At 39.0% G+C, this 25353-nt stretch overlaps 2 protein-coding genes across 7 annotated transcripts in view; one reads left to right on the top strand and one right to left on the bottom strand.

The window, feature by feature from the left end:
- On the top strand, positions 1-23420 carry CLGN (calmegin). 4 transcript variants are annotated; one of them, XM_074541872.1, is made up of 16 exons: positions 1-389; positions 3999-4169; positions 4942-5012; positions 6772-6830; positions 8135-8276; positions 8460-8541; positions 9269-9461; positions 11304-11493; positions 11870-11983; positions 12510-12666; positions 13539-13754; positions 14520-14639; positions 14817-14955; positions 16748-16849; positions 18532-18659; positions 19148-23420. In XM_074541872.1, exons 2-16 carry the CDS (start codon positions 4008-4010, stop codon positions 19217-19219), a joined length of 1947 nt encoding a protein of 648 aa, XP_074397973.1. In that variant the 5' UTR covers positions 1-389; positions 3999-4007; the 3' UTR covers positions 19220-23420. The 4 variants fall into 4 exon arrangements, with proteins under 4 accessions (XP_074397973.1, XP_074397975.1, XP_074397972.1 ...); XM_074541871.1 differs by having other exon boundaries at positions 3-389; positions 19145-23420; XM_074541873.1 differs by lacking the exon at positions 16748-16849 and having other exon boundaries at positions 3-389; positions 19145-23420.
- Positions 21873-25353, bottom strand: part of SCOC (short coiled-coil protein) — an 8522-nt gene continuing 5041 nt past the window's right edge. For 2 of the 3 annotated variants that reach the window (XM_074541877.1, XM_074541875.1), the window contains exons 2-4: positions 24877-24951; positions 24693-24776; positions 21873-24129 (exon numbers count right to left, since the gene is read on the bottom strand). In XM_074541877.1, coding sequence (XP_074397978.1) covers positions 23987-24129; positions 24693-24776; positions 24877-24951 — 302 coding nt within the window. In that variant the 3' untranslated portion in view covers positions 21873-23986. The remainder of the gene's footprint in view (positions 24130-24692; positions 24777-24876; positions 24952-25353) is intronic. The other variant, XM_074541876.1, reaches the window with a different exon arrangement.

Here is a 25353-nt window from a genome sequence, read left to right on the forward strand (position 1 = left end):
GGCCGGCGGGGCGCGGCACGCGCTGCGGCACCTGCTCCCGCAGCCCTGCGAGCGGCGGGGGTGCCGTGCGCGTCGTGCGCGTGCGCGGCCGGGGATGCGCCGGGACCAGCGGCCGGGCCCGGCTCCGGCTCCCGCCGCCGGTAACCGCGGGCTGGACAGCGCCGGGACCGCCGCCGGTAACCGCCGGTAACTGCCCGCCGCGGGCCAGGCAGCGCCGAGACCGGTACCGGTAACCGCGGGCCGGGCAGCGCCGCCGGTGACCACCGGTAACCGCCCGCCGCGGGCCGGGCAGCGCCGGGACCATCGCCGGTAACGGGCCGCCGTGGGAGCAGCGGCGTGGCGGTGCTTGGTAACCAGGCCGGGGAAGCGGCGGCCGGTGGCGGCGGCAGGTGCGTGTGGGGCCCGGGCGCGGGTACGGGGGGTGAGGGTGGCTGCCCTGCTCCGCCTCGCTCCCCTCGGTCCCCGGAGGCGGCCCACGGGAGGCTCCGGGAGCTCGGCCCGTACCGAGGCGGGCGGGAGCCGCGGCATCGTGGCCTTGGTTCTCCCTTGGCGGTGTCCCAGAAAGCCGGTTCGTGTTGGTGCTGACGGCACACCGGGTGGCCCTAGGGTCTGTGTTTTCAGACCGGGAAATAAGGTCGGCCTGAAGGGTTTGGTGGAGCTCGCTGTGGCAGCGCAATGCCTGGAGCGCCTGCGGGAGCGCGGCACTGCGGCTGGAGCGCCGCTGAACCCCACATTCGGCATCCGTGCCCGCGCAGGGTGCTCAGCGTCACAGCTAACGGGAGCGGGGGACAGTCTCACACCCAATAAAGGAGAAATGTAAAGTTGTGCGAGTGTTCTTGCGTGTGTTTCATGGAGCAGTTACAGCTTATGTCAGGTTTATGCCAATGTAGGAGAATGAGGGAGGAATAAAGCAGCCCGTGGGTACAGGTGGAAGAAGGGGTGTGTGAAAAAATTCTCCACTTTTCATGGCCCTGGATGGAATTGATATTTGCCCTATGAAAAGCCCACGTGTTGATACTGGATGCAGGAGCTTTGGAGGGCACAGTGAGAACGGCTGTCTTATTCCCTTTCTGCTTGAGAATCCGGAACTCCCAGAGTTACATGAAACAGGCATGACCGTTTTCAAAGTCCAGAAAAAAGTTAGTAATCTGGAAGATCCTGACCCCTTACTTAGTTCTGCAGCAGATGGAATAATGATGTCACTGACTAATGGCATGTACACAGTGCACTAAACACCACGGTACAGAGGTGCAAAGGTGGACACAACCCAAATCAGATCATTCAGCTGGGAAGGGACACCAGGAGGTCTCTCCTGACCTGCTGCTCACTACAGCAGCAGCCCTGAGGCTGGTCCAGCTTGCTTGGAGATTTTTTCTGGACTGTCTTGGAAAACCCCAGGGGCAGGGACTGGGCAGCCTGTATCAATGCCCACCTGTCCTCGTGGGTATAAGCATGCTGATACGCAGTCAGACCATGTTTACAGCTTGTGCCTTTGTCTTTTATAAATACTGGTGTGTGTCTCAGGAAAAGCAGCTTGTTGCTTTGGGTGCAATGTTGTGCTGATGTTGCAGCACTGTTGCTGGTCCCTAGAGCATGCTTTGCCGTAGTACTGCTGGCTTATGCTGATGTGTAGCTGTGCTGTGGTTACCCATGGCAAAAAGTGACAAGTTATACAAAATATATGTTAAAATTAAAGTCTGAACTTAGATACATTGACAACACTGCTGGTAAAGATGTTTGGTGTTTTGTGGGAGCCACAGGCTCTTCCAATTTGCTTTGTTTTGATAACAGTGAGAATTCTTTTGGCTTATTTGCATTGCCACCTTGAAAATGGAGTAAGAAAAGTTTCTCATAGTCTTCATGTGTTAATTAGGAAAATTCAGTAGGTTTTAAAGATAATTAAATGTGTAGTGTGAAGTTCTGTTTTGAGACCAGAATCTCATTGGCTTAGGTGAAAGATTTATTTTATATGCTAAGACTTTAGTGTGGCAGAGTTCACAAAAGTGAAAGATGTCATGGGCTGGTTAAAACCATATTTGGCTGGCAGTTGAGTGATAACTGTGATTGGTCTTGATAACGTATTTCAGCATTTCTGGGAAAATTTTAAAAGTATATCAAAAGGTCAAAGGTTAAAATGCACCTTCTCTTCTTGAAGGAAGAGGTAAGAGATCCAATTGAAAGCTGAAGGAAATTAGGGAAGTCCTAGGTAGGATCAGGGAGTAATGATAAGATTCAGTGGGAGCCAAGTGAAAGCATCAGAAATTTTGGAAGGGAGCTGTTTGGAAAGGTGAGTACTGGTGTGTCCTCTTGGATGCCCGTGTTAGTCTGTGTATGGAGCAGAAGTGAATGGGGCTAATTACAGTAAAGTTACAGCTGTCTAAGTGGAAAGCATTTTGGGTCATACACACACACACCTGGATGTACTGGAAGAGAAAGCTGTGCCCCTCATGCTGCTTTAGGAGAAGCAGAGATCACGTGCATGACGAGCTAGCGAAGGTGAGGTAGGCAGGCTGTGTGCTGAAAATGCAAGGCTGGTACTCGGTTAATATTGGACACCTTAGCTAGGAGCTAAGCAGTCCAGAAGGTATTGATGTGGAATTCTTGGAGTGCTTGTCCTAATGTGATGAGTAAGGAACAAGAAAAGGGGGTTGGTAAAACTGATACTCCTCAGACAGAGGTGTTCCAGAATACACTGTAAGATTAAATGTTCACCTCTGATAAACTCAGTTACTACAAATCTTCAGGGCGAGATTATTTTCAGTTCTAGAACCGCTAAGGAGGTCTATGAACTAACAATATCTCTAGTTTTAACCTAAAAATAAAAAAAATTGAAATACAAAACACTAGTAGAATTTGCAGATAACTATTGAAATGTATCACCTGAGGAACCACAGACTCAGCATCTCCAAGCAAGGTTGTTAAGTCCCACAAAGAACAGCAGGAATTGTGGATAGTAGTGGGGGAGGAAAAAAAGAATGGTAATATGTTTAATGTAGTTTTGTGGAAAATAGGTGTTAGTCCAAAAAAAAGAGCTTTTGATTATTTCCTAGTATTGCCATGGTACCGGTGTGTGAAACAGTCCTTTATGGTAATCGTGTGGTTTGTGTATGTCCTGGCTCTAGATATAATCAATGCAGTTAATGTTAAATTAATAGATCATAAAAGAAATAAAGCCCTGATACTGTTTGATCTCTATATGTGTTGCTTGATAAAACTTGGAGGTGTTAAAAAATGAATGATGAAGTAATTATTGGTGCAGTTACAGTGTTTGAATTGCTTCCCTCATTTGATAAAGCCAGTAAGAAAGAAAGAAAGAGACTCACACTTTGAGTATAAGATAATATCTGTAATTGCTGGGACATTCAGTGAGTATAAGATAGTATCTGTAATTGCTGGGACATTCAGAGTTGTAGTGATAAACAATTCAGTCTCTAGGGAGTGATGATGTACCTGAGAGGGTGGCTGTTCTCTCAGGTGCAAAGGTACTCAGCACCAGAGCTTTTAGTATAACCACTAGTGGCTGCAAGTAATGCAAGGCTTGACAATGTCTTAAAATAGCAAAATAAACACCAGCATTTATTTAAGCTTGCTGTGAAAGGGATGTTAGTTATTGCTGCATTATAGAGACTGATTCAGTTTAATCACTTGTTCAGATTGTTTATGAATGAGAAAAACAAAAGCAGTCTTGCTTAGTTCTTTAAAAGCATACATATTGCAGTGAGATTCTTGCTAGATTTGGCAAGGTAAAGGAATAGGCTATGAGCACTTCCATAGGGAAAACAGGAGGGGAAAGAGAGTCTGAGTTGGGGCTCAGTAATAAAAAAAACTTTTAAAAAGCAGATTAAGATAATATTATAGTGACAACACTTTTTCATAGTTATATCTCATTATTTTAATGGGTTTTTTTCCTCTTTTAGATAAAGTCTGGGGTAAAATTGAAATAATACTAATAATACAGTTGAAATTATATTTAAAATGTAAAACTTTCAATTGTGCAGATAAGCAAGATGCACTTCCAGTGGGACTGGCTGTGCTTGGGTGTCCTGATAATTAGCTCGATGACTGCAGGAATGGAAGGTGAAGAAAATCTGGATGCAGATGTTGAAGTGGAGAATTTTGACAAGCAGGCCCAAGAAGCTGATATTGACAGAGATAAATCTTCTCTAGAGGTAAGATTACAGAATTCTTTAGTTCAAGCTGGTTAAATACAAGATGCATAGTTATAACTAGAGCAAGTTAATCTGCATTTGACAGCTGAGTGGGTCTCAGATGTGGCAGTCTGAGTTTTTCACTTGCTATATGTGACATTTAGGGCAAACTTAAAGAATGACTCTCTTATGCCTGAGTGTAAAATATCCTGCCTGTGGTCAGTAGTCATGAAAAAGGTTTTTCTTCAATCTAAATACAGAACCTTTTGTTGCAAGTCCTAACGTGACACTTGTAAAGAAGTAAATGGAAAGCACCTTGGTCTCACTGAGACTTTGACTTTAGACCAGTTTCTTGACTTCATCAGTCACAGCTGCCTTTTGACACTGTCTTTATTACCAGAAAATCTGTATGCTATTCTTCAAAAGAGATATAGGCAATAGATGGGAAAACAGAAGAATGGAAAACATACAAAGAGAGAAACAGGGATGAAGCAGATTTGGTGCAGGTTCAGAAAAATTTTGGAGTTTTGTTTCACAGAAGATGTAACAAAGCTTTAGTTATGAGCTTTGAACAGAGGAAGCAACTTTTAAAGTTCAGAGATATGAAACTGCTCACAGTTGGAGGGATGCACACAAAGTATTGAAATGTGGAGGGAGAGAAGTGGTTTTATGCTGCTAGGTATTTCTAATGAAGAGAATCTGTTGTTCTGCCTGGTTGGATTACTTCTGGACATAGGAGAGTGTATTTCAGTTGTAATTTATGTTGGGATGTGTATCTGTACATGTCTCTTAGGTTGTGTACCAGACTCCAAAGCCAACTGGGGAAGTGTATTTCGCAGAAACCTTTGATGAAGGAATGTCGGGGTAAGTTTATGTCTTAAAATGATTAACTTCTACTTTCAGCAGTTTTCACTTACAGTGGCAGCACTTTTTTTGTATTCATTTTTCTGCTACTGCCTTTTAAATATTTTTATGGGGATTAGAATTGGGAAGAATATTAAGGCTTGGTCCAAATACATCATAATGTTAAGCTGGACACTTAACATTTCAGATATATTACTCTCCTGTGTATGTTTTAAGGAGGCTTTTAATAAACTCTGGATTTGTGGACATTGAGAAAAATAATCTAAAGATTGAGCCAGTTGGGTTTAACTAGCTGAGAGGGTGAAGTGCCATTGCACTTCAGTAGCAAACACTTTCTTTCCACATGATCTTAGGTATGTGTCAGTTCTAAATGTTAACTGCAAAAGCAGAACCTGTGATGACAGAAAAAAATATTAGATAGAAGAGGTGATAATGGTTGTTAAAAAAACCAAATAAACCACTGAAATCCTTGACTGACAGATGGAAAGATTTAACTGTGGTACTTGAATGATATCATTCATCCAAGTTTCTAGGTTTTTTGAGAACTGTTCAAAGATTAATTTGTCTACCTACTAAGTCTAATGTTCAAAGTTTTAGCTACAATGCTTGGGATTTCTTGGTCTGGCTTTGCATAATTTACGTAAGACTAAGGAGTATGAAAGAAAGATTTATGAGAAAGTAAGCAGCATGCTGCCTTTCTTCCCTGAAGTGTGGAAAAGAATTATATATAAATGGACTAGGTAAGAATAGAGTAGCTTTTCTGAGAATGGGCCTTGAAAATTTTTTCACATGACTTGTAGAGATGTTTTATTCCTCACTGGTCTCTCTCCTCATAGGCTGAGGATCTAGTGTGCTATTTATACTGTCAAGCTTTTCCAGCGTCTTTGTTAACAGTGAACAAATGTGACTGCAGTTCAAGCAGAAAAGAGAAAGTATTCATCCCTGGATCACTCCATGCAGAGGAGAGTTCAGAAAGAATGCAGACAGTTCTTTCCAGAATGAATTATTAGAATGTATTCTTGTGGCTGATACAATAAAGAGTTGAGCAGTGCTGTTGGCTGTAGATATTCCTGTGTGTGGCTCCAGACAGAACTGCTGTGGGTCCAGATGAAGGGGGACTGCCCTTTCCTTTTTTCCCTTTCCAGAGGAGCACTTTGTGAGGAGACTGTGCCTATCTTGTGATAGTGCCCTGAATGAGATGGCCAAGTCTGCCTTGCTCACAGAATGGAGATCAGGCTGTGTTCACCCTGCTGGATCTCCTGTGTGCAGTATCCTTGGAATCTTGCACTTGTCCCTCTTGTCCTCTGCTCTGTGTGTGTACTGCTACTGTCACATAAAGTTAAGATTCATTTGGCTGAGTTCTTTTTCTTTTCTATTGAAAGGTATTATTTCCTCTGTTGAAGGTATTATACTTGAAACTTGCTATTTTCAGTGATTTTTTACGTTAAATGCATATTACATTCTGAACTTGTATATAAAACTGAAGTTTATTCAGAATTAAAGAATTCAGGAATTTAATTACTTTAGACTTTTAATTGTCTATTCATTTACATTTTTAGGAAGTATTTTGAAATGCTGTATTAGACTACTCTCCTTTAATTTTTCTTTGCATGTTCTTAGAGCTACATGCAGTTCCACGATGATGACTCAAAATCAGTATTACAGGTTCACAGCCTAGAAACAAAAGCTATTTTTCCTTTATTTGTTAAATAATACAGCTTTGCCTAGATAGATCAATGACCAGTACAATTTTTTTTAGGTGGGTGTTGTCTGTAACTCTGAAAGAAGACATGGATGATAATGTTGCTAAATATGATGGTAAGCAACTTTATTGTTTGCCTCCACTATGTAGTTTATGATGCTCTGTTGCTTTTTTGCTTGAAATAAATATTTCTTTGAGAAATAGCACAGAACTTGTCTTTGAATGTCTAGATGGCAAAAGTCAAAAATGTTAGTTTGTATAATGGCTGTTATCCTGAAACTGTGAAATGTTGCTCAGTGGGTTATTTAGTGTGAAGATACCTTTTTTTGTCATTCCAACAATGTATTGCCATGGATGATACCAGAATAACCTTGGGAAACTGAATATTTAATCCTGTTTGTTTATGAGCATTGTTTCTTTAGAACTGTCTTCTCTGAAACCCTGTGAGAGAGATTTATCACTTCAATTTCAGTTGTTAAATAGTTTTCTGAAGCATTGTTGTTCCATTTTGCTCCATCTGTCCTGCTGCTGATCCACAGATTGGTTTCTTGGTATAGCCTCTGAAAATTAAAACAGCATATTTTTTTAAATACTTTTCCAGATTTCCTGTGCTTGAATGTAGGGCTCTTCAGTGGTTCTTGTACAATTTAGTCTTAGAGTAGCCAAAACCAAATTTGGAGAGCAGTAATGGAAACAGTGTACTGATGGTTTAATCATTGCAGTTTGCACTTGTGATTTCCTAGTCTAGAATTGGCTGCTTAAGCATTCTTCACAATTACAGTGGATTGTCAAAGTAGGGTACTTTGTGCTGTGTTCTTTCCTGGAAAAAACCCAGTGGATCTTGTCCTGTTAGTCTCTGAGAAAATGTAACTGCCCTTTTAGAAGAAATCTTTTTCTTTGGATATTGGGCATGTGTGTATTTTTCCCAAACTTGGAGAATGTATAAATATAAATCTTCTCTTTTCAAAGCTGTAAGCTTGTTTTGGACCAAACCTGGTAATTCCTGGAAAGACTTTGGGGAGGAGGAGGGAACTTCATCTACCCTGTGATTAGATTTGACTCAAGAGATTTTAATTTTATGTAAGGAGAAAAAAGTAATGATGCAGGTCTTTAGCTTTACACAGTGCTCTGTGACTCATGTTTTTTGTGTGATGATGGTAGAAGTAAATTTAAAATCTGGAGAAATACTTTGTTCCTCTGGCCATTGTAGGATACCGCAACCTAAAGATACAGATCTACAGGAATATAGTCTACTTAAATTTGAGAACAGAAAGAAATAACATCTTTGACATCAGATACCAACATTTCTGCCCTGTTTTGGCAGCTAGGCTTTATTTGTTACTAACCCTTTACTTTCAGCAAGGCTGATTTCTGTGTTCACACTGCATTTTTTCAAAGACTTTGTGCATGTATGTTTTAGGAAGATGGGAAGTAGAAGAGCTGAAGGAAAATGCAATGCCTGGAGACAAAGGATTAGTGTTAAAATCAGTGGCAAAGTATCATGCAATATCAGCAATGCTGACAAAAACATTTGTTTTTGATGATAAACCTTTGATTGTTCAGTAAGTATTCCTTCTGGTTTTTTATGTTTATTAGTAATTTAAAGCATTTTGCTAGCATAGAAGTGTTTTGACAGTAGGTACTAATGTGCAGTCTGAATATATTAATAATTAGAACTGCAGATTAGCAGTTAATTGATATTTTTCTGCTACTCAGAATGTTTTTCTCACTTTCTCTTTGCTCAGATATGAAGTGAATTTTCAAAAAGGCATTGACTGTGGTGGTGCATATATTAAACTTCTCTCCAGTAGCAATGACTTGAATCTGGTATGTCCTCTTGCTTAATATTTGGTATCAGTTGTTCATTTGAGGGACAGCTTGGCTCTGCATGGCTGGTGTCTGATATGCAGGACAGCAGACCTTTGTGTACATTTAGTATGACTTTCAGAATTAATAGAAGTCAGAGGATCTTAACTCATAACTTGTGAAACAATTTTACTGATCAGCACATGCATATTACTGTGTATTCCAAATACAGAGAACATAGATAAAGATACTGTGACATAACTGTGTATTGCAGCATACTCTGAAGGAGAATAACTATATCGATATTTTTAGGGTTGTTTGTTGCTGTTACTTAATGTGGAGAGAAAAAGGTACTTATAAAACACTGGGTATTAATATCCTGGGGTTATCTTTATTGGAAAAGAAAATTGTTATGAAGAACAGTAACTAGTTCCCTTCCATCTTTTAGTGTAGTGTTTGTAGAGGGAAAGAGATACTTGGGTGCTTTGATTTGTAGCAGGCATTCCTACTTAAGGATAAAGTGTAAACATATAAATGTGTTCATCTTCCTTGAAGAGGCTGAGAGTTAGTGCATTCCCTGGAAACAGAGAACTCCAGAGGGCTTGAATTCCTTTCATGATTTACCCTACCACTTTTCATTTACCTTTTACAGATAGGTAACTATGCTCTGCACCAAGACAAAGAAGTACCAAAAATTACATAATAAAGTGTCCAATGTATCACATGCTCAGCTTTCTTGCTCCTACAGGAATACTTTTTTGACAAAACACCTTACACAATTATGTTTGGACCAGATAAATGTGGAGAGGATTACAAACTACACTTTATCTTCAGACATAAGAATCCTAAAACCGGAGAATATGATGAAAAACATGCTGAACGTCCTGATGTAGACCTAAAAAAATTCTATCTGGACAAGAAGACACATCTGTATACTCTTGGTATTGTTCAATTCTTAAAAATGGAATTCCAATTCTTATGTTGGAAAGGAGAGATTAAAAATGTGGTTTGTCTGCTGAAGTTTTGTAATTGAGTCTTTGTTTGTTTATAATACCTTGTTAATTCTGAGTGCTGGTTGTTTAATGATTTGGGTTAAATGGTTTAATGACAGGGCTTAACTACAGGACATAAAGTAGCTTTCAGATGCTACTGCTTAATATCTAGTTACAGGACAAACTTACCAGCCCTGACTAGCCTTTACTGATAAATGCCTTCAGCAATTATTATAATAAAACTATTTTTACTGGGAAAGATAGTAGAATGTACAAGTGCCCAATCTTCTGGGAAGGTGTCAGAGTTCAGAGGAGTTCAGTTCAATCTGTAGCATGCCACACACCACTCTTTTCCCCATGTTAGGAGTTCTCACAGGCCCTGCACCTGAAGCAGTGTGCACACACAGGTCAGCACAGACTCTGCAGTGAGTACGTGTGGGCTGGTTGTAATTCATGTGACAGCTCTTCTTGTACCAGTGAGCTGTACAGAGAAATAAAAGTTAGTTTTTATCCCTTTTTCTAACTTCTGAGGAAGAACAGCAGTCAGTGGGCTAACCTATGGCATGCTGCAACCCCAGCCAAATTGACTGTACTTAGGAACTTCCACTGAGGAGTAATAACAGAAGGCATGTTCAAGTGCTGTGCCATAGGAAAATAATTCAGTGGTTTCTAAAATGGATTGCTGTAGTATGCCACAGCAAACTTACACTTTTAGATAGTCTTATTTGCTTGAAGAATCTCATAATAAAGGAATGCATGCATTCCTGTATTTGGATTGTTTGTTAGAAATTATGAATCAAGGTACTTAAACTTGAATTGCATTTATTCTGTTATACTTGTTCAAACAGACTTCATAGAGCTGTGTGATTCCAATGCATTTATGTGACTGATAACAGGAGTTTAAAGATTAGCTCTTTGTGTTTTATCTAAAGGTGATATGGGGGTTTCATTTTTGCATTTTATGGATATTTTAATGCTGTTGAAAATTTCAGGGTATAAGGCCATCATTAGATATTATCAAATTGTTACAAGACTGTTACTGTGGTTTTCTTAACCTGTTTTTAGAAAACTGTCATAAAAGTAGAATAATAATGACTTTTACTTAGTAATCTTCATTTTGTTAAATGGCCAGTTGAATCTGCTGTTAGACCAGTGAGCACACTTATAAGTGCTTATTAGAAATAGATCTGGATGCATCTGGGTACCAAGTCTGGCAGTGATCAGTTCTTACCTTGGCTTCTCAGTTACTCACACTTGCTAACATCCAGGGAATTCTCTTCAAATGTGTGAGCTCTTGCAGTGTGGCATTTGAGGAAAATGGCTTAGAGAGGTTAGAACCTGATAGAAAGTGCTGTTTTATCCTTCTGCTATGGTACTGGTACAGTTCATGTGTTCCCATGCTTTCAAGTGTGAGATTATAATTTAGTAGCAGAGATGCCTTTTGGGACAGAGACTTTTTTTTCACTGTCTGTGCTTTTGACGTAAAACCACAGAATTTTGCCCAAGTTGTTAGGTTTTTGAAAAATCTCTTAGAATATATTTGGACATGTTTCAGCAATTGAATTTTCTTCAAATTTAATCTTTGTGGGCCTGATGCTGGTCATACATCCCCTCAAGGGCAATGTTTTGTGTCCAGATCCAGTGCCTGAGTGAGGAGTCTGTCTCCTCTGCTAGTGAGGATCCTGTTTGCTCTTATTTGACTAAGTCTGTGTTTATTCTATAGTTTTGTTAAATGTATCTGTAAAATTAAATGGCTACCTTATTTCTTCAATATAAATTTCTTCAATTTAGTGCTAAAACCAGATGATACATTTGAAATATTAATCGACCAAACAGTTGTCAGTAAAGGAAGTCTTCTTGAGAATATGATTCCTCCAGTAAATCCTTCCAAAGAAATAGATGATCCTACTGATAAGAAGCCTGATGATTGGGATGAGAGACCAAAAATACCTGATCCAAATGCTGTCAAACCCGATGACTGGTAAGGAGAACATTCTACATTTTACAATGTCTTTTACATACAGGTTGTTTACTTGAAAGATTTGACTGGTTTTATTTTGGGGTTTGCTAATGACAGTTGGAATACATTTCACTAAAAGCACTGAAGTTTGAAAACATATTTGAGGTGGGCATAAGGAAACAAATAAAATCATTATTTGCTGATTTGTTATAGAACAATGTAAATATAATCCAGATATTTATAAGCAGATAATTATATGGCTAATGCTCATGATCAGCGAGTCTAATTCTGTCGTGTTTTTGGAAATCATCTCTTTCATGCCAGTTGTAGTCCTCTGAACAGAGCATTGGTGCAAAGTCAGGCTGCTGTATTTTCTAACAAAAGTCTGTAATTGAAGGGATGAAGATGAACCTGCCAAAATAGAAGATCCTGATGCTGTTAAGCCTGAGGGGTGGCTTGATGATGAACCACAGTATGTTCCAGACCCTAATGCAAAGAAACCAAAGGACTGGTAAGTGCAGATTGCTAATGTGTTTTGCAGATAAGACTGTTCTCTGTGGCATATTATTAGTTGTGGAAGTCAGTCCAGATTTCATTGTCTTTTGAGGTAGTAATGTGGAATGTGTAAGGTATGGCCAATATTTGTTGATGTGGGGACTGCTTCTGTAAAAACATGAACTTGTCATTGCCTTTGTATGAAGGTCCCCTTTGAAAGAATTTGCTACAGTTTAAGTTGATAACTTGAAATCATAATGTAAGTCTCAAAGGGATCTCTAAGCATCCTGGGCAGAGGATGCTTAGAGGCAGGAATGCAATTGAAGTCAGTCATGCTGTGGTATATATGAACATATATGGCCTTTAAGTAAAAAGGTGTAGCACTCCTTTAAAAAAGTGTTTATGCTGTTGGGTAAAATTGTTTGAGCTGGTCAGAGTTCTGGGGTTGTTACAACAATACACATAGACCCTAACTTCAGACTGCCAGTGTTTGACACCTGGCTGATCTTGAAGCAGTTGTTGGTCATTTTTTTTCTCTCTAGGGATGAAGAAATGGATGGGGAGTGGGAAGCGCCCCAGATCCCTAATGCAAAATGTGAGACTGCACCTGGCTGTGGAGAGTGGGTGCGTCCCATGAAGAACAACCCAAAGTACAAAGGAAAATGGAGAGCACCTATGATAGATAATCCCAACTATCAGGTAATAGTCAAAATGTTGGGCATGGCTAAAAGATACAGGCAGCAGAGCAAGCAAGTCAAAGCAGTATATTTACTTAGGCTTTTCTGCAGTGTATTTATATTTTACAATGAGTCTGAAAACCCTCACTAATTCGAGAATTTTTTGCTTTTAATTTGCCTTTTTTTTTTTTCCTTGAAGTATACTGGGAAACAGTAATGCTTCTTGTATTAAAACAACTTAGCTGTTTAAAGTTGCCATTTGTACAATTGTCATTGATACCATTTATTTAGTATGGTCTTCAGAATTGTATTCTGAATTACATTAGGCTTTTAAATGTCAGTCTGTTGAATTAGTCTCTTTAATATTAACAAATGAAGCCTTTCAGCGAGGAAAATGCCTTACTAGTTCAATTTTAGAGGAAGCTTCAATTTTGGATAATTAAAGTCCTGTCCTCCCCTCCAAATATAAGAGGTAATCAGCTGGATATTAAAGAGAGTTACTTTGTATTAGTTATGGGAGTACTTGAAATTGATGTCTCAGAGGGTAAGATCCTAAGCAGGTTTGCAAACAGAATTTGGCTCTAATTTGCACAGGTACCATAAGGCTGAATTTTCCTTTGCTAAAATTTTCTCTAACACTTCTGGTAAGAGTCAGTTATTACTGTAATCTCTACAGTAAAAAAGAAGATCATTGCTTAGGAGGTCTGCCCTGAAACATGAAAATTGAGACCCATTTGCCAAAATCCTACAGGCTATTTCCAATTCTGTTTTAGATAGATTAAACTCTACTGCTTGTCTTTTTAAAGAAAAGTTCTTATTATTTTGAAATCCCTTTCAGAAGCTGTTGTTTTGGTGAGCTGTAGGTAATGTGATTGTGTTTGTTTCCATTAACAGGGAATCTGGAGTCCTCGGAAAATACCAAACCCAGACTACTTTGAAGATCTTCACCCATTCAAGATGACTGCTGTCAGTGCCATTGGTCTAGAACTCTGGTCTATGACATCTGATATCTACTTTGATAACTTCATCATCTGTTCAGAGAAAGAAGTGGCAGATCGCTGGGCAGCAGATAGCTGGGGCTTGAAGAAATTGGTAGCAAGTGCTAATGAGGTATAAACTTTGCTATGTTCTTGATAGTAGAAAGTAGTAAGGAAGCTGTGCTGTTGGAAGAATTTTCTGTCCATGCTGACATTAATTTGTCTGCAATCATTTTGCTGAGTAACTGATAGCTTTTCTGTCTTGTAGTTTGGCTTTTTACCTTTCCCAAATGAATGTTTTCTTGAAGTTAAAAGGGTACTGCATTTTACTTAAACACCTAGTAAGTACTTCCTCTTTGTTTATGTGTGAGCCTGTATCCGTACCTGTAGACACAATGGCAAAAATAATTTCTTTGAGTGCCCTTGTTCCACTGTGCCTCTCAGACTTCCTTAGTGCTGCTGTACCTCTTACAGAGATGCACCAGGCACTTGCCTGAGAGTCTCTACTCTCTTAATCAGAGCTGTACTGGGAGGACAGTCAAGTGGAGCCAGCATTGCTCCTCAGGAACTGCTGCCCTCAGGCTCTTGATGCTTTGGGAGCGTTCAGCTGAGTTGGTACAGTGTGCAGGTATTGCTTTACAAAGCTGAGTTGTGGCTGGTCTGGTGTGTTTGGAGTTCTACATCTGTTCCTCCTTACTCAACACCTGCCACTTATTTGCAATTGGTAAAGTTGTTGCTTTACCAGTACTGAAATGCATTATTGCTGTAGTCATTAAAAAGCAAAGGTAAAGAAGGGTTTTGGACAATATAAATGTATACAGTACACTTCATAAACTTATTTAAGTGTAGAGAGGGATATAAATACAATTATTTTAATTTTATTTTTTTTTTAACACAGCCTGGTATGTTTAGTCAGTTGGTGACTGCTGCAGAAGAACACCCATGGCTCTGGGTTCTTTACATCTTGACTTTAGCTCTCCCTGTTGGTCTAACTGTGTTGTTCTGCTGGCCAGGAAAGGTTAGTGAAATTTACTATGTTTTTATTTGGTTTTCTTCTTAGTACTTTATTTGGAAACTCTTGAGCATCTGTGCAACAATGTGCCCTTTTAATATGCCATTGGTATTACTTAGCTTACAGTGCCTGTTTAATTCTTCACTGGAGTTGAAATATAAATAGATTTTTCATTTGTTGTAGAAATCAGATGAATATATTGACTTCAAGAAGCCTGATGTATCTAAGCAAATTACAAAGGGAAAACTAAAAGAAGTGACAGAGGATTTTGAAGATGATGAACTAGAGGAGGAAAAAGAAAATGAAGATACTGATGAAGATGGTAAGATGAGTGAGAGTGTGTCAGCTTGCAGTTTGGTTAAAGACATGAATAGAACCAGTTCATGGATTGCATTGCCACTAATTACAACCTGTTTTCTTAGACTATGTGAAATGTGCCTTGCTTTGAGCCTTTTTTTGTCTTTGGTAACTTCCAGTGAGTGGCATCCTGTGCCTAATAGGTCTGATAAATATAAGCAGAAAGTAAGGCTCTACTCAGCATTTCTGCACTTTCAAGAAATAAACATGCTTCCAACACAATTTTTTTATGTTTGTAGACTGTGACACACATGTTGTCCCTTCTAAATATTTCAAAAGATTTCATATATTAAACACATTTTAATTATTCAGATATAAGTACCTGAAGTAGTTAAAGCCACTTTATTTTTTAAAATGTGTCTGGAATAGCTTGAAGTCTTCTAACATAAATCTGCTTACACCTCTCTGGGAGGGTTATACTTGAAAATACAGTAGGCTTGAAATTCTGAAGCCTGCAGCTTCCTTTATATTGCTTTTTAGCAACCTGTTGCACACCTGCAGAGGTGTGTCCTGCTGCCCAGGGAGAAATGAATGACTCAGTAGGTTGAGCTGTACTCAGGCATCCAAGAATAAAACCATCCCATGTTACTGTATCAAAGATACTGGCTGCTACTCAGCTGTAGCTTTGAGGTGCTGGTAGCATTTCCCTGTGTCTATATAAAGAATAAAAAATCAAACTCTTGACTTCCAATGCATTATCTTTGCTTTGATGAGAAAAATTTTAGCTTCAGAATTCTGTAAGATTCTGCCTGTTATTTCAGTCTTCCTTGGTGAGAACAAAGTAAGTGACAAGGGACAAGCATGGATAGAGACGTAGCAGACATTCATGTTGTGGTGGGTCTTTGTCTTGGTGCTGCAATCACTTTGTGTTACTGACTGAAATTGGTGGGTTTGTCTGTCTTTGCACCATGTTCCATGAGTGTGGATGGCTTGTGTCTGTGCAGAAGGCATCACTCAGCAGCAGCAGTTCCCATGCCATCACTGACACAATTGAGTACATACTTGCACACCAAACTCAGTCCATTTGCCTTGGAGAGCCTTACCCAGGCACTTTGTTATTCTGGTTATGCTCCATACACTCTTTACTTTAGCCTAAATTGTAGGTGTGTGATTTCAGTGCTGTATCTTCCTAATTTTCCTTTTGATCTTACTCTACTCAGTCTGTTCTTTGCTCCTGAATTACCGACTCTGTTTTATTCTACCCAGTCTTGATGCAAATCATAGTTTGTACATAATATGCTGCAGCTGCAAGGCTGCCATTCCTCAGTTCCAATATTCAGTTACTTGATTTAATTATAACACATCACTTAATAAATAATACCTTAAAATGTGTGTTTCAATGTTAGAAATAAGGCCCGGGCAATTGCAGAGGAACACTGTTCAGCTCCTACAGCTTTCTTAAATTGTACTTGGAACAGCTGTTCATGGTGGTGCAAAGGTAGGTTCTATTTTAGACTGTTACTTTTAGTTACTAAAGAGAACACAGAGTAAAACTAACCTAGCTTGCTTTGGTATGACTAATCCAGGGTTTTCAAATAAATTCTAGGCTTCAGAGGGAAGGATTACACTTTGCTGTCATATGTCTCCATTGTTTCTTGCTTTAAGAAGAATTGCTTAGCTTCCCTCAGCTTCCTGCCACCTTTTACATTTGCAAGTTGAAATCTTCCCTTTTTTTCTATTGCTCTTTTGCCTCTTTGTGTCAGAAAGCATTAGAGAAATTGTCTTCTGCCTCCTTTTCCTCATTCTTTTTGCTACAGAGAGAAGAGAAATGGAGGAGACAAAAAGAGAACTTATAAAGGATAACACAGAGAAGATGGGAAGGCTTCTCTGGGAGGAAAGGAGGGAGGCTTCTCTTTCAGGTACTGGGAAAGTGAAGCAATTTGGGCCAGGACTTAGAAGTGGGTCTCTCCTATCTGTTTTCTTCCCTCTGCTTTCTTGTTGATGGTAGAACTTCAGTCTGGTGGATGCCAGCTTCCATCAGGTCCAGATGCAAGTTTCCTCTGAGATTTCTCTCTATGGTGTCCATAGTCATAAATATTTTCTACTAGTACCTTTCTCTCCTTATGGTTTTTACGATTTTTAGTGATTTTGTTCCTTCCTAGTCATTACCTCCTCCTTTGATTTTTTTGGAGTTGAAGGCAGTGGGGTTTTGAGCTGTGGAATACTGAGTGACTCAAAATCCACATTGTATCTTGGGACCATTTAAAAAAGAAAAAGGAAGTGCAGCACAACAGCAAATTTTAGAAACACTTGACAATTTCTTTAACACCAGTGACAATGAGTTGCTGGCAGAGTACTTCTTGAGGGCATTGTCCATGGGCTTTACTGCTTTATTTTGTTCTTTGTTAATATTTGTGGCATTGTCTGTTTGTCTGCTTTGTCTCCTTGCTTTCTTTGACCTGTATAAAGACATTGCAGGAAGTAAAAATTGTTGCCACAGAATGGAATTTCAGGGGCACAGTCTGAACCTTATTTGTCAAGTTCTACATTTATTTATATGAAATAATGCTTCAATTACTATTATGGTTAAATTTAAAATAATAATTTTAAATAGTATATCTTTCCAGTGGTGGGTTCTATAGCTTCTGATATCTGAAGTACTTTTTTGGGAGGGTTTTTTCACTTCTGTTGAAATTTGTACTTGTGGGAGGAGCTGGATTTGCATAATTTATTATTTCCACTCTCTTTATTAGAATATGACCAAAGGCTTTGTGAATTTCTGCCAAGCTCTTCTATTACGGGCTTATTTTTAGGACTGAGATCTTTGTCTGCATCTCATAAACATGATCTTCATTATTTGGTCATACTTCTCCTTTTGATAATAGAAAGAGAGACATAGTACACATGAACCAGGTATACTGACATATGGCAAAACTGACTTCTTAGTTCATACCAATTAGTGAAGCTCTGGCTCAATTTACAGCTATATTGCAGACAGAGTTCTTGGGACTTTTCAGTACAAAGATTCGAATTCCTCAATTTGAGACAGAAGTCTCAAATATTTTAACAAATTAGGTATTTCTAGATTTTCATCACCAAGAATCAGGAGAGTCATGTCTGATATCTGACTACATTCTTAATTTGTCTGGATACTTTTGTTTCAGTTTAACTCAGATGCAACAGTAAGAATTTGGTGTGGGTACAGATTTTTGGTGTTTGTTTTTGGCTTTTTCCCTATTTTTTTCACACCTAAGCAGTGCTTATGAGACGTAGGTGTGACCTGACAAGGACAGAATTGAGCACTACTTCCCTGCTGTTTTTAAATAAGCCACTGGCAGACTGTTAAGTTGCAAAATGCCAACGAATATCCTTTCTGTCAGATTTAAGATTTGTAAAATTGGTTGTTAAATCTGGCAGTTATCACTTTCTACTAATTCATGAGAATTCTACTCTATATCCCAGAGATGTTTTTATGGGTTATTCTAAACAAGCAGTTCATTCTAGGACTGAAATTGGCTTATTTTCCTTACTGGTGTGCCTGGATGTAGTGTATCATAGTAATGTAGTTCTGTTTATGAAGTAAAATTAACTTCTTCTACAGAAGGTGAAGGTGGTGAAGATATTTATGATGATGAAGAAGAAAATGGAGTTCCAGATGAAGAAGAAAATGAAGTTCCAGATGGAAGTCAAGAAGGTGATAGGTCAAATAAATCTGATTCAGAAGATGAGGTAAGTTTGCATTTTTCCCTGCTTTCTCCTTGCCATTGTCTGACATCGTACTTCCCATTGCTTTCAAACTGGGAACACCACATCTGATTTAAGCACAGTAGCTCTATTTGTAGCTCTCCAAAGGGAACAGTTAAAATGTTTTAAATGCATCTTACTTCAGAAGCAGAAATAACATTAGCAAAAGGTCCTCTTTAAGGAGTTGGTAAATTAATTTAAAAGTTACTGCTTTTAAACCAGCAAAGACAGAGGCAGAACCAAATTTCTGACATCAGTTTACAGCTCTCTTTTCTGAATCTAGACATGAAAAGTCTTCTACCCACTTTATTAATCATGACATTAGTAGTGTGGAAGAAATGTCCCACCACTTAAGCGCTGCATTTAGTGATAAAAGGACTGGGGAATTGAGGAAGAGGAGTAGCACAGTGTGCCAGTTTCAATAATTACAATAAGTTTGAACTGTTAATGCTGAATGTATTTTTTTCCAGAAGAAGGAAGCTGATGAAGGCATGGGAGATCGCCCGCCGAAATCAGTGCGCAAAAGAAGAGTGCGCAAGGACTGAGTTATTTCCAGCTGCTGTTTGCAGGTCTAGAGACAGTGACGGTAACTTTGGGTGTGCCACCTCAGTGGGCCTGGCAAATTCTGAGCTTTGATGGGAAAGGAGGGCTCATTGCTCTATAACCTCCTGTTTTAATTCTCTGGCCTCGTTAACCATCGCAAAGTTCCTCAATTCCCCTTTTTTAAGGATAAACGCTATCTGTGAAGAGTTAGCTGGTATTTCGAATCCAAAATAACAGGGAAATTACAAGCTGACCAACTGATTTTTAGGTGAAGATTCTTAAGATTTGAAGTTTCTTAGAAATTAGTATTAGTTGGAGATAAACTTACTCTAAATATTTTTTAAATAAATGCATTATAATACTTTTGTAGCTCTAGCACAAAAGCCGTTTACAGTTTTCAGCTTAAAGAAGATGGTAGTATAGATGTAGCATCTATAGCAGTTCACATTGCTATGAGAAAAGGTATTATTTTCTGTGCAGAGCTAAATGCAATAATTGTTTTTGTATTATGATTTTGTGCTAGGAACGATTTTTATTGTAAATTATTTATTTTAGTTGATCTTGTTACATGGGTGGTCACCTGTTCACTTTAGGCATTGGTTGCAGTAATTTATTTTCAAGATATATTTTAAATAGAATACAAGTGGTAATTGATGTTGTTTGTTTTACTCTTGAATGCAGGTATCAAATCTGCAGGTCATATACAGATGACTTTTTCAAACTTTTATAGTTCTCATGTTCCAAACCAGAGTGGTATAACCTGTTTATAGAATACTTGCTACGTGTATATTGTTACCTAAAAATATTTATTAATTCTTGCTTAATATGAAATTTATTAATATAGATAAGAATTTTTGATGGATTAAGTTTTTTACGATGTGAGTAACTTGGGTATTCTCATAGTTTAAATAAACTGCTTATTGTAAAGAAACATTGTTTCATTGAAGTTCAGTTGTATATTAAACAATAAAATTTCAGTCACCAGAAACCTCTTGCTGCTTGGCAGCTGCCTGTAGTAGTGGTAGAATGTGTAAATGCTAGCAAAAGTATCGTACATTACAAAGTAGAAATACACTAATTCATAAGGAATGTAACAGATTTTCTTGTGCCTGTCATAAAATTTGTCTGCTTTAAAAAGAAGTATTTTTCACAGCAGATTCCACAGAAGTCTGTAAGAAATGAATGCCTAACCCTGATGAAGAAGGAAGTGTCCTCAAGTGCTTGTTTTGAAGTGTTCAAAAGTTAATGAATTTGACTTCTATTTGGTGTGAATTACATGGAAATGTCTCTAGGTTTTTGTTTAATTTGGGGCTTTTTGTGTCTTCTTTAAGTTTGTTGCCATTCCCACCTCTTTATTTAGGGCCTCTGTGCAAAAGGTAAGAAGTGAAGACTCCAGGTCACTCCTCAGCAATAGACAGAGTCTCTCAGCAGTGTAGCAGCCTGCTGACACCTTTTACATGAATTATATAATTTCAGCTCAGCTTTTACATGAATTATGTCTGAGTCTGATAGAAGTCCTTTGGAATTGTTGCAGCATTTGGGTGTCCTGGGGGGCTGGTTTGTTTGTTTTCTTAGGGGTTTTGGAGGGTTTTTTTCTCTGAGAAGTGATAAGTTACTATCATTTCTTTGATGTGATTTAGTTAGTCCAGGGATTGGCCACCCCATGGGGGATTCTCATCTTCCTTTAGGGTTCTGAATTTAAAGTTCCCATAAAGTCTTGATTGACGCCCCATGAGCTTTGACCACCTAGAATCTAGAGATAGCATACATCCTTCTGCACATCAGCTGACTTGGATCTAGATTTATGCTGGTAATTAGAGCAGAAATACCAGAGATGTTGAGGATTTAAGGTTCTGAGGTGGAAAGCCAAGCAAAAGGGCAACCCCTGTCCATTGACACAATGCAACAGTGAGATTTCACACACTTCCTGTGCACTGTCCATTTTTATCTGAACAGGTATTTCAGGAAACATGGTTCATCTTGCTGTCATGGTCGCTTGAAAGATCTTTAAATTTGAAAAAATCATTATTTTCAGTTCCAGCATCCCTTGCTATTAAAACTGTCAGTTATCTTTGGACCTGTGTAAGTAGCAAGACCTCTAGATACTGCACTCCCTGTGACTCTGCTGTAGCTTGGTAAAAGAGCTCTTACTGAGGATGCCAGATCCCAGACTGAACACCTGATATGCAGGGAAGGCCAAGTAGGACTGAGGCCCTTTTATTAATTACAGTTGAAGCTACTCTTCAGTTGGCATCTACATTGATGAAGTAATTCTGGGTTCTGTCTAATGTAAAGCTCACTAAAAGTGTAGGACAAAGTAACATTTCTAACTTGGCTTAGCAGTCTCCCACATTGAGAAGTGCAAGTTTGAACTTTTTTACAACAGTGGATGCAGTCTACCAATCCTTTTACTTTAATAAGAACAGAAAAGTAGACAAATTTAAGATTGATGGCTGAAAATAGCAAGGGAGTCAGGAACTGAAGCTTTGTTAAAACCACATTCATTAACTCAGGTTTAATATCAAATACATCTGGTTTTTCAGACAATTCAGCTGTGTCAAAATCTTTAAGATTGCTAACCCTACTGCTTTTTCACCTTTTGACTACAGATATTTATGAGAAGTTTTAGGGTTTACAAATGTTAAACCAAACTAATTGAGACAAATGAAAAGTTTTTATTTGGTGTAAAGTCAGAAATACAACATCTTTAAAATGTTCATAAGTTAAATGAAGGCCACAGTAGTGGGATGTCAAATGGCATGGAGATGAAATAACTGCTGTATACACACTGATGGGTAAAATACCACTATCCAATGTACAATACAAACCATGATTTGAAAATGAGCTTATACTGGAATTGCTGCAGCCTAACAAGCGCATGCTGTGTTACCAGGTGACCTGCAGTGCACATGGAGGTGACAGTGGTGTGGCTTGAAAGCTACGGTGGCTGGAATGCAATGCAATCTTCATTTGTCAAGTGCTTGCTGGGATTTTTCTTCCTTTAATGCTCAAACTCTGCACTAGCCATGTGATCTACTCTACCTACTAGCAATTCTTGGATTAATTTAGAGTTCCAGTAATGTGAGAAAGTAGTCCATAGAAGATAAGAATTAATTTTAGGTGTTGGCAAGGACCCCATGACACAAATGGTATCATTCAGTTTTTATTCACTGGGTTTCTTGACCCAGACATTTAACCAGCCCTCAAGACTGTACTATTAGTGCTTTGTTTGCAGTCTTTTGACTTTGTTTAGTGTCTTTTGACTCTGGTGAGCATTGTACAACCATTTTAAATGGGGAGAAATTGGCAACCTCACCTTTGGGAGGGGGGCAACCTCACAATGTCAACTTACACTTGAGACACAGCAGTACCTAGCTAAGAAACTTGGGATTTGAGAGGGATTTGTTATTCTATTACACTGACTCATTCACACCATGCTTGAGGGAGATCCTTGAACTAGAGGTTTCCTTTAAAAAGGTCAAGCAAAATGGCTTCATTACTGAAGCAGCAACTCAGTCCTAGCCAACACCCATAAGTAAGTCTGTAGGGCAAGATGAAACAGGTGCAACTAAGTACTGCTAAAATTTACACAGTTGTTTGTGTTTCAGCTTCTGCTCTCCCTTAATACTGACTGTGCTGGACATACTGTTTCTGTGGGAAGTGCTCAGACCCATCATCTGGGCTGAGCTCCCCTACAAAACCTAACAACATCCAAGACAGGAACAACCAGCACCTTGACACCAGAGCAGCACAGTTTTGAAAGGCAAAATCCACCTTTGTTCCACTGCATCCTTGTGCTTTAGATGTTTTTGTGCAGTGCCTCAGGAAGCACTTTGCAAGTGTAGTTCTGAGGCAGGAAAACAGCTGCTCTGAGGCCTGAAGCAAAGACCAGTTTGGCACTGCAGGAGGACAGTAAAAGGCAGGAAGGAAAAGACTTGTTCTCAGTTCCTCACTGCACTGCTCACGAGCATGAGCAGCATTGCTGACCACCTCTTGCAAAGTTTATCACTCAGGTTTTTACTTAACTTTTCCTCACACAACAGAACTTCAGGAAGATCATACATTGTGATGATGTAGAATGCCTGGGCATTCTTCAGGAAAATGGGAAAGTAGCAATGGTTTCAGGCATACATATTACATCTGATACTGCATCAGTTTGGTATGGCCCTGAAAAGTTCCTTACCCTTGTGGCTCCTCTTACCTTCCCCCTTCCCAAAAACATCTGAGGTGTTTTTCTGTAAGTAAGCCCTACAAACAATGTCATACTGTTCCTACTTCACAGAAATGCTTAACTGGTTTATAGGTTTTTGTTTTGTTTTCAGAACTATGAACAGTACTATGCAGTAAACACATCTCAGGTGCAAAAAAGTGATGCAGTAAACTCTGAATATTTTTATCAAATGGGGTTTCAACACAATATTGTAACACAATATAGTCAAGAAATCTACCCTAAGACCTCAGAGTACCAACAGACCTTTGTTTAACCTGACAAACTAATCTTCTTTTTAACAAGATATGGTAATTTTTAAAACAAATACAAAAATTTTGTAATTATCTACACTACATTTGCACATTGCTTAATCTTAATACACAATCTTCTTCTGCCTCCTGTTCATGATAATGCTCTTAATTCCATTTATTATCAAAGTCTATAATCTCTGAGGATCCAGTAAGCCACAAACTAAAGTATTTTAGCTTATGTAGCCTATGCCATTTAAAACAAAACAAAAAAACCAGCAGCAATACAATGACATAATCTGAGCCCACCCTTACTTCCTTTTGCTTTTTGTGTCAGTTGTTTGGAAAACACTAGATGCTGACATCAGATTTTCTATATACTGTCCAAGAACTTGGTTTTCTGATTTCAGTTTCAAGTTTTCTTCCTTAACAGCATCTACTCGTGCTGAGAGATCTGTGAAGGTGATATTATAAGAAAAATGTTAGACACTGTTGTGAACAATAATGAACATGTTCCATGGGCCTACATCACACTAGTTACACCTTTAATCCAGAAGGCATTACCAGAGGGTATTAAGTTATAAAACATTTTCCTATTCCTGTTTTACCTAAACAGCATTTTCCTCTATTATTTTCTAGTACAGTATTTTGACTCACTTGTTTAACTGAATGCTAGTCTGTAAGCTTATTACTTTCCTGAATTTTTGAATTAAGCTATTGCAAACCAAATTACTTGGAAACAAGAGTTCAGTGATGAGCAGTCTCAGATATGTGTCCTCTAATAAGTACATTATTAGCTGCATCACCTGTTCTACTTGCTGTGTACTACCAACGTTGAGCAAATGTAATGTTGCATAAAGAGGAAGAACAAAACTATTTCCACAACCTTGGTTTTGTACCTTCAACTGCATTAAGTAATATACTTCTGGACACTGTGACTAAGGGCAGAGTAGTCAGGTTCTCTTCTTTTGCTTATTACTGTGACTTGTAAAAAATCTGATACATCAAGCTGCTAACCTTCAAGTGTGTGCTGCAGTTCCAAAACTTGATTAATAAGCCGTGTTTTCTCTTCCAATTCCACCTGATTCTCAGCCTCAACAGCTGCAATAAAGCATGAGAATTTTAGTGCAACCTGTGTTAACAGTTAGAAATTATACAAAACAGAATACCAATGAAGAGCAAGAACATTAAGAATTTATACCATCCATATCGGCGTTCATCATTGTGGCAGGGGCTCCTTCCACTTTTGAATAGCGTTTTCTTGAGCGGTACTCTGCTTAAAGAAAAAAAATGGAGGCAGCAATTACTGGAACTTCCATTATATTTGAGTTTTAGACGTATTTTTCTAATTCTGAAGGGTCAGTGCTTCAGCCTAAGGCAGAACAACCTTCTTCACCATTCTTTAATTATTTTTCCTAGGCCTCACGCTGTACATCCCTACAGTTCGTTGAGTAACTATGCCTCTGTTTACAAAAATAACTGATCTAGATTACTGCAAAGCATGAAATGCCGCCGTTCCAATGATGTAATCGTCGCCCTCTCAGCTGGCATCATTGTGGAACGGGTTATTCTAGAGCGGCTATTCCCGAAGGCCGGAATGGCTCTGCGCTGTCCCCCCAGCACCCCGGGCCGGTGCAGGGGCCTGCGACACGGGGCTATTCGCCTCGGGGCCTGGCAC

The sequence above is a fragment of the Zonotrichia albicollis genome, chromosome 5 (genome assembly GCF_047830755.1).
Source record: "Zonotrichia albicollis isolate bZonAlb1 chromosome 5, bZonAlb1.hap1, whole genome shotgun sequence".
Classification (NCBI taxonomy): domain Eukaryota; kingdom Metazoa; phylum Chordata; class Aves; order Passeriformes; family Passerellidae; genus Zonotrichia; species Zonotrichia albicollis.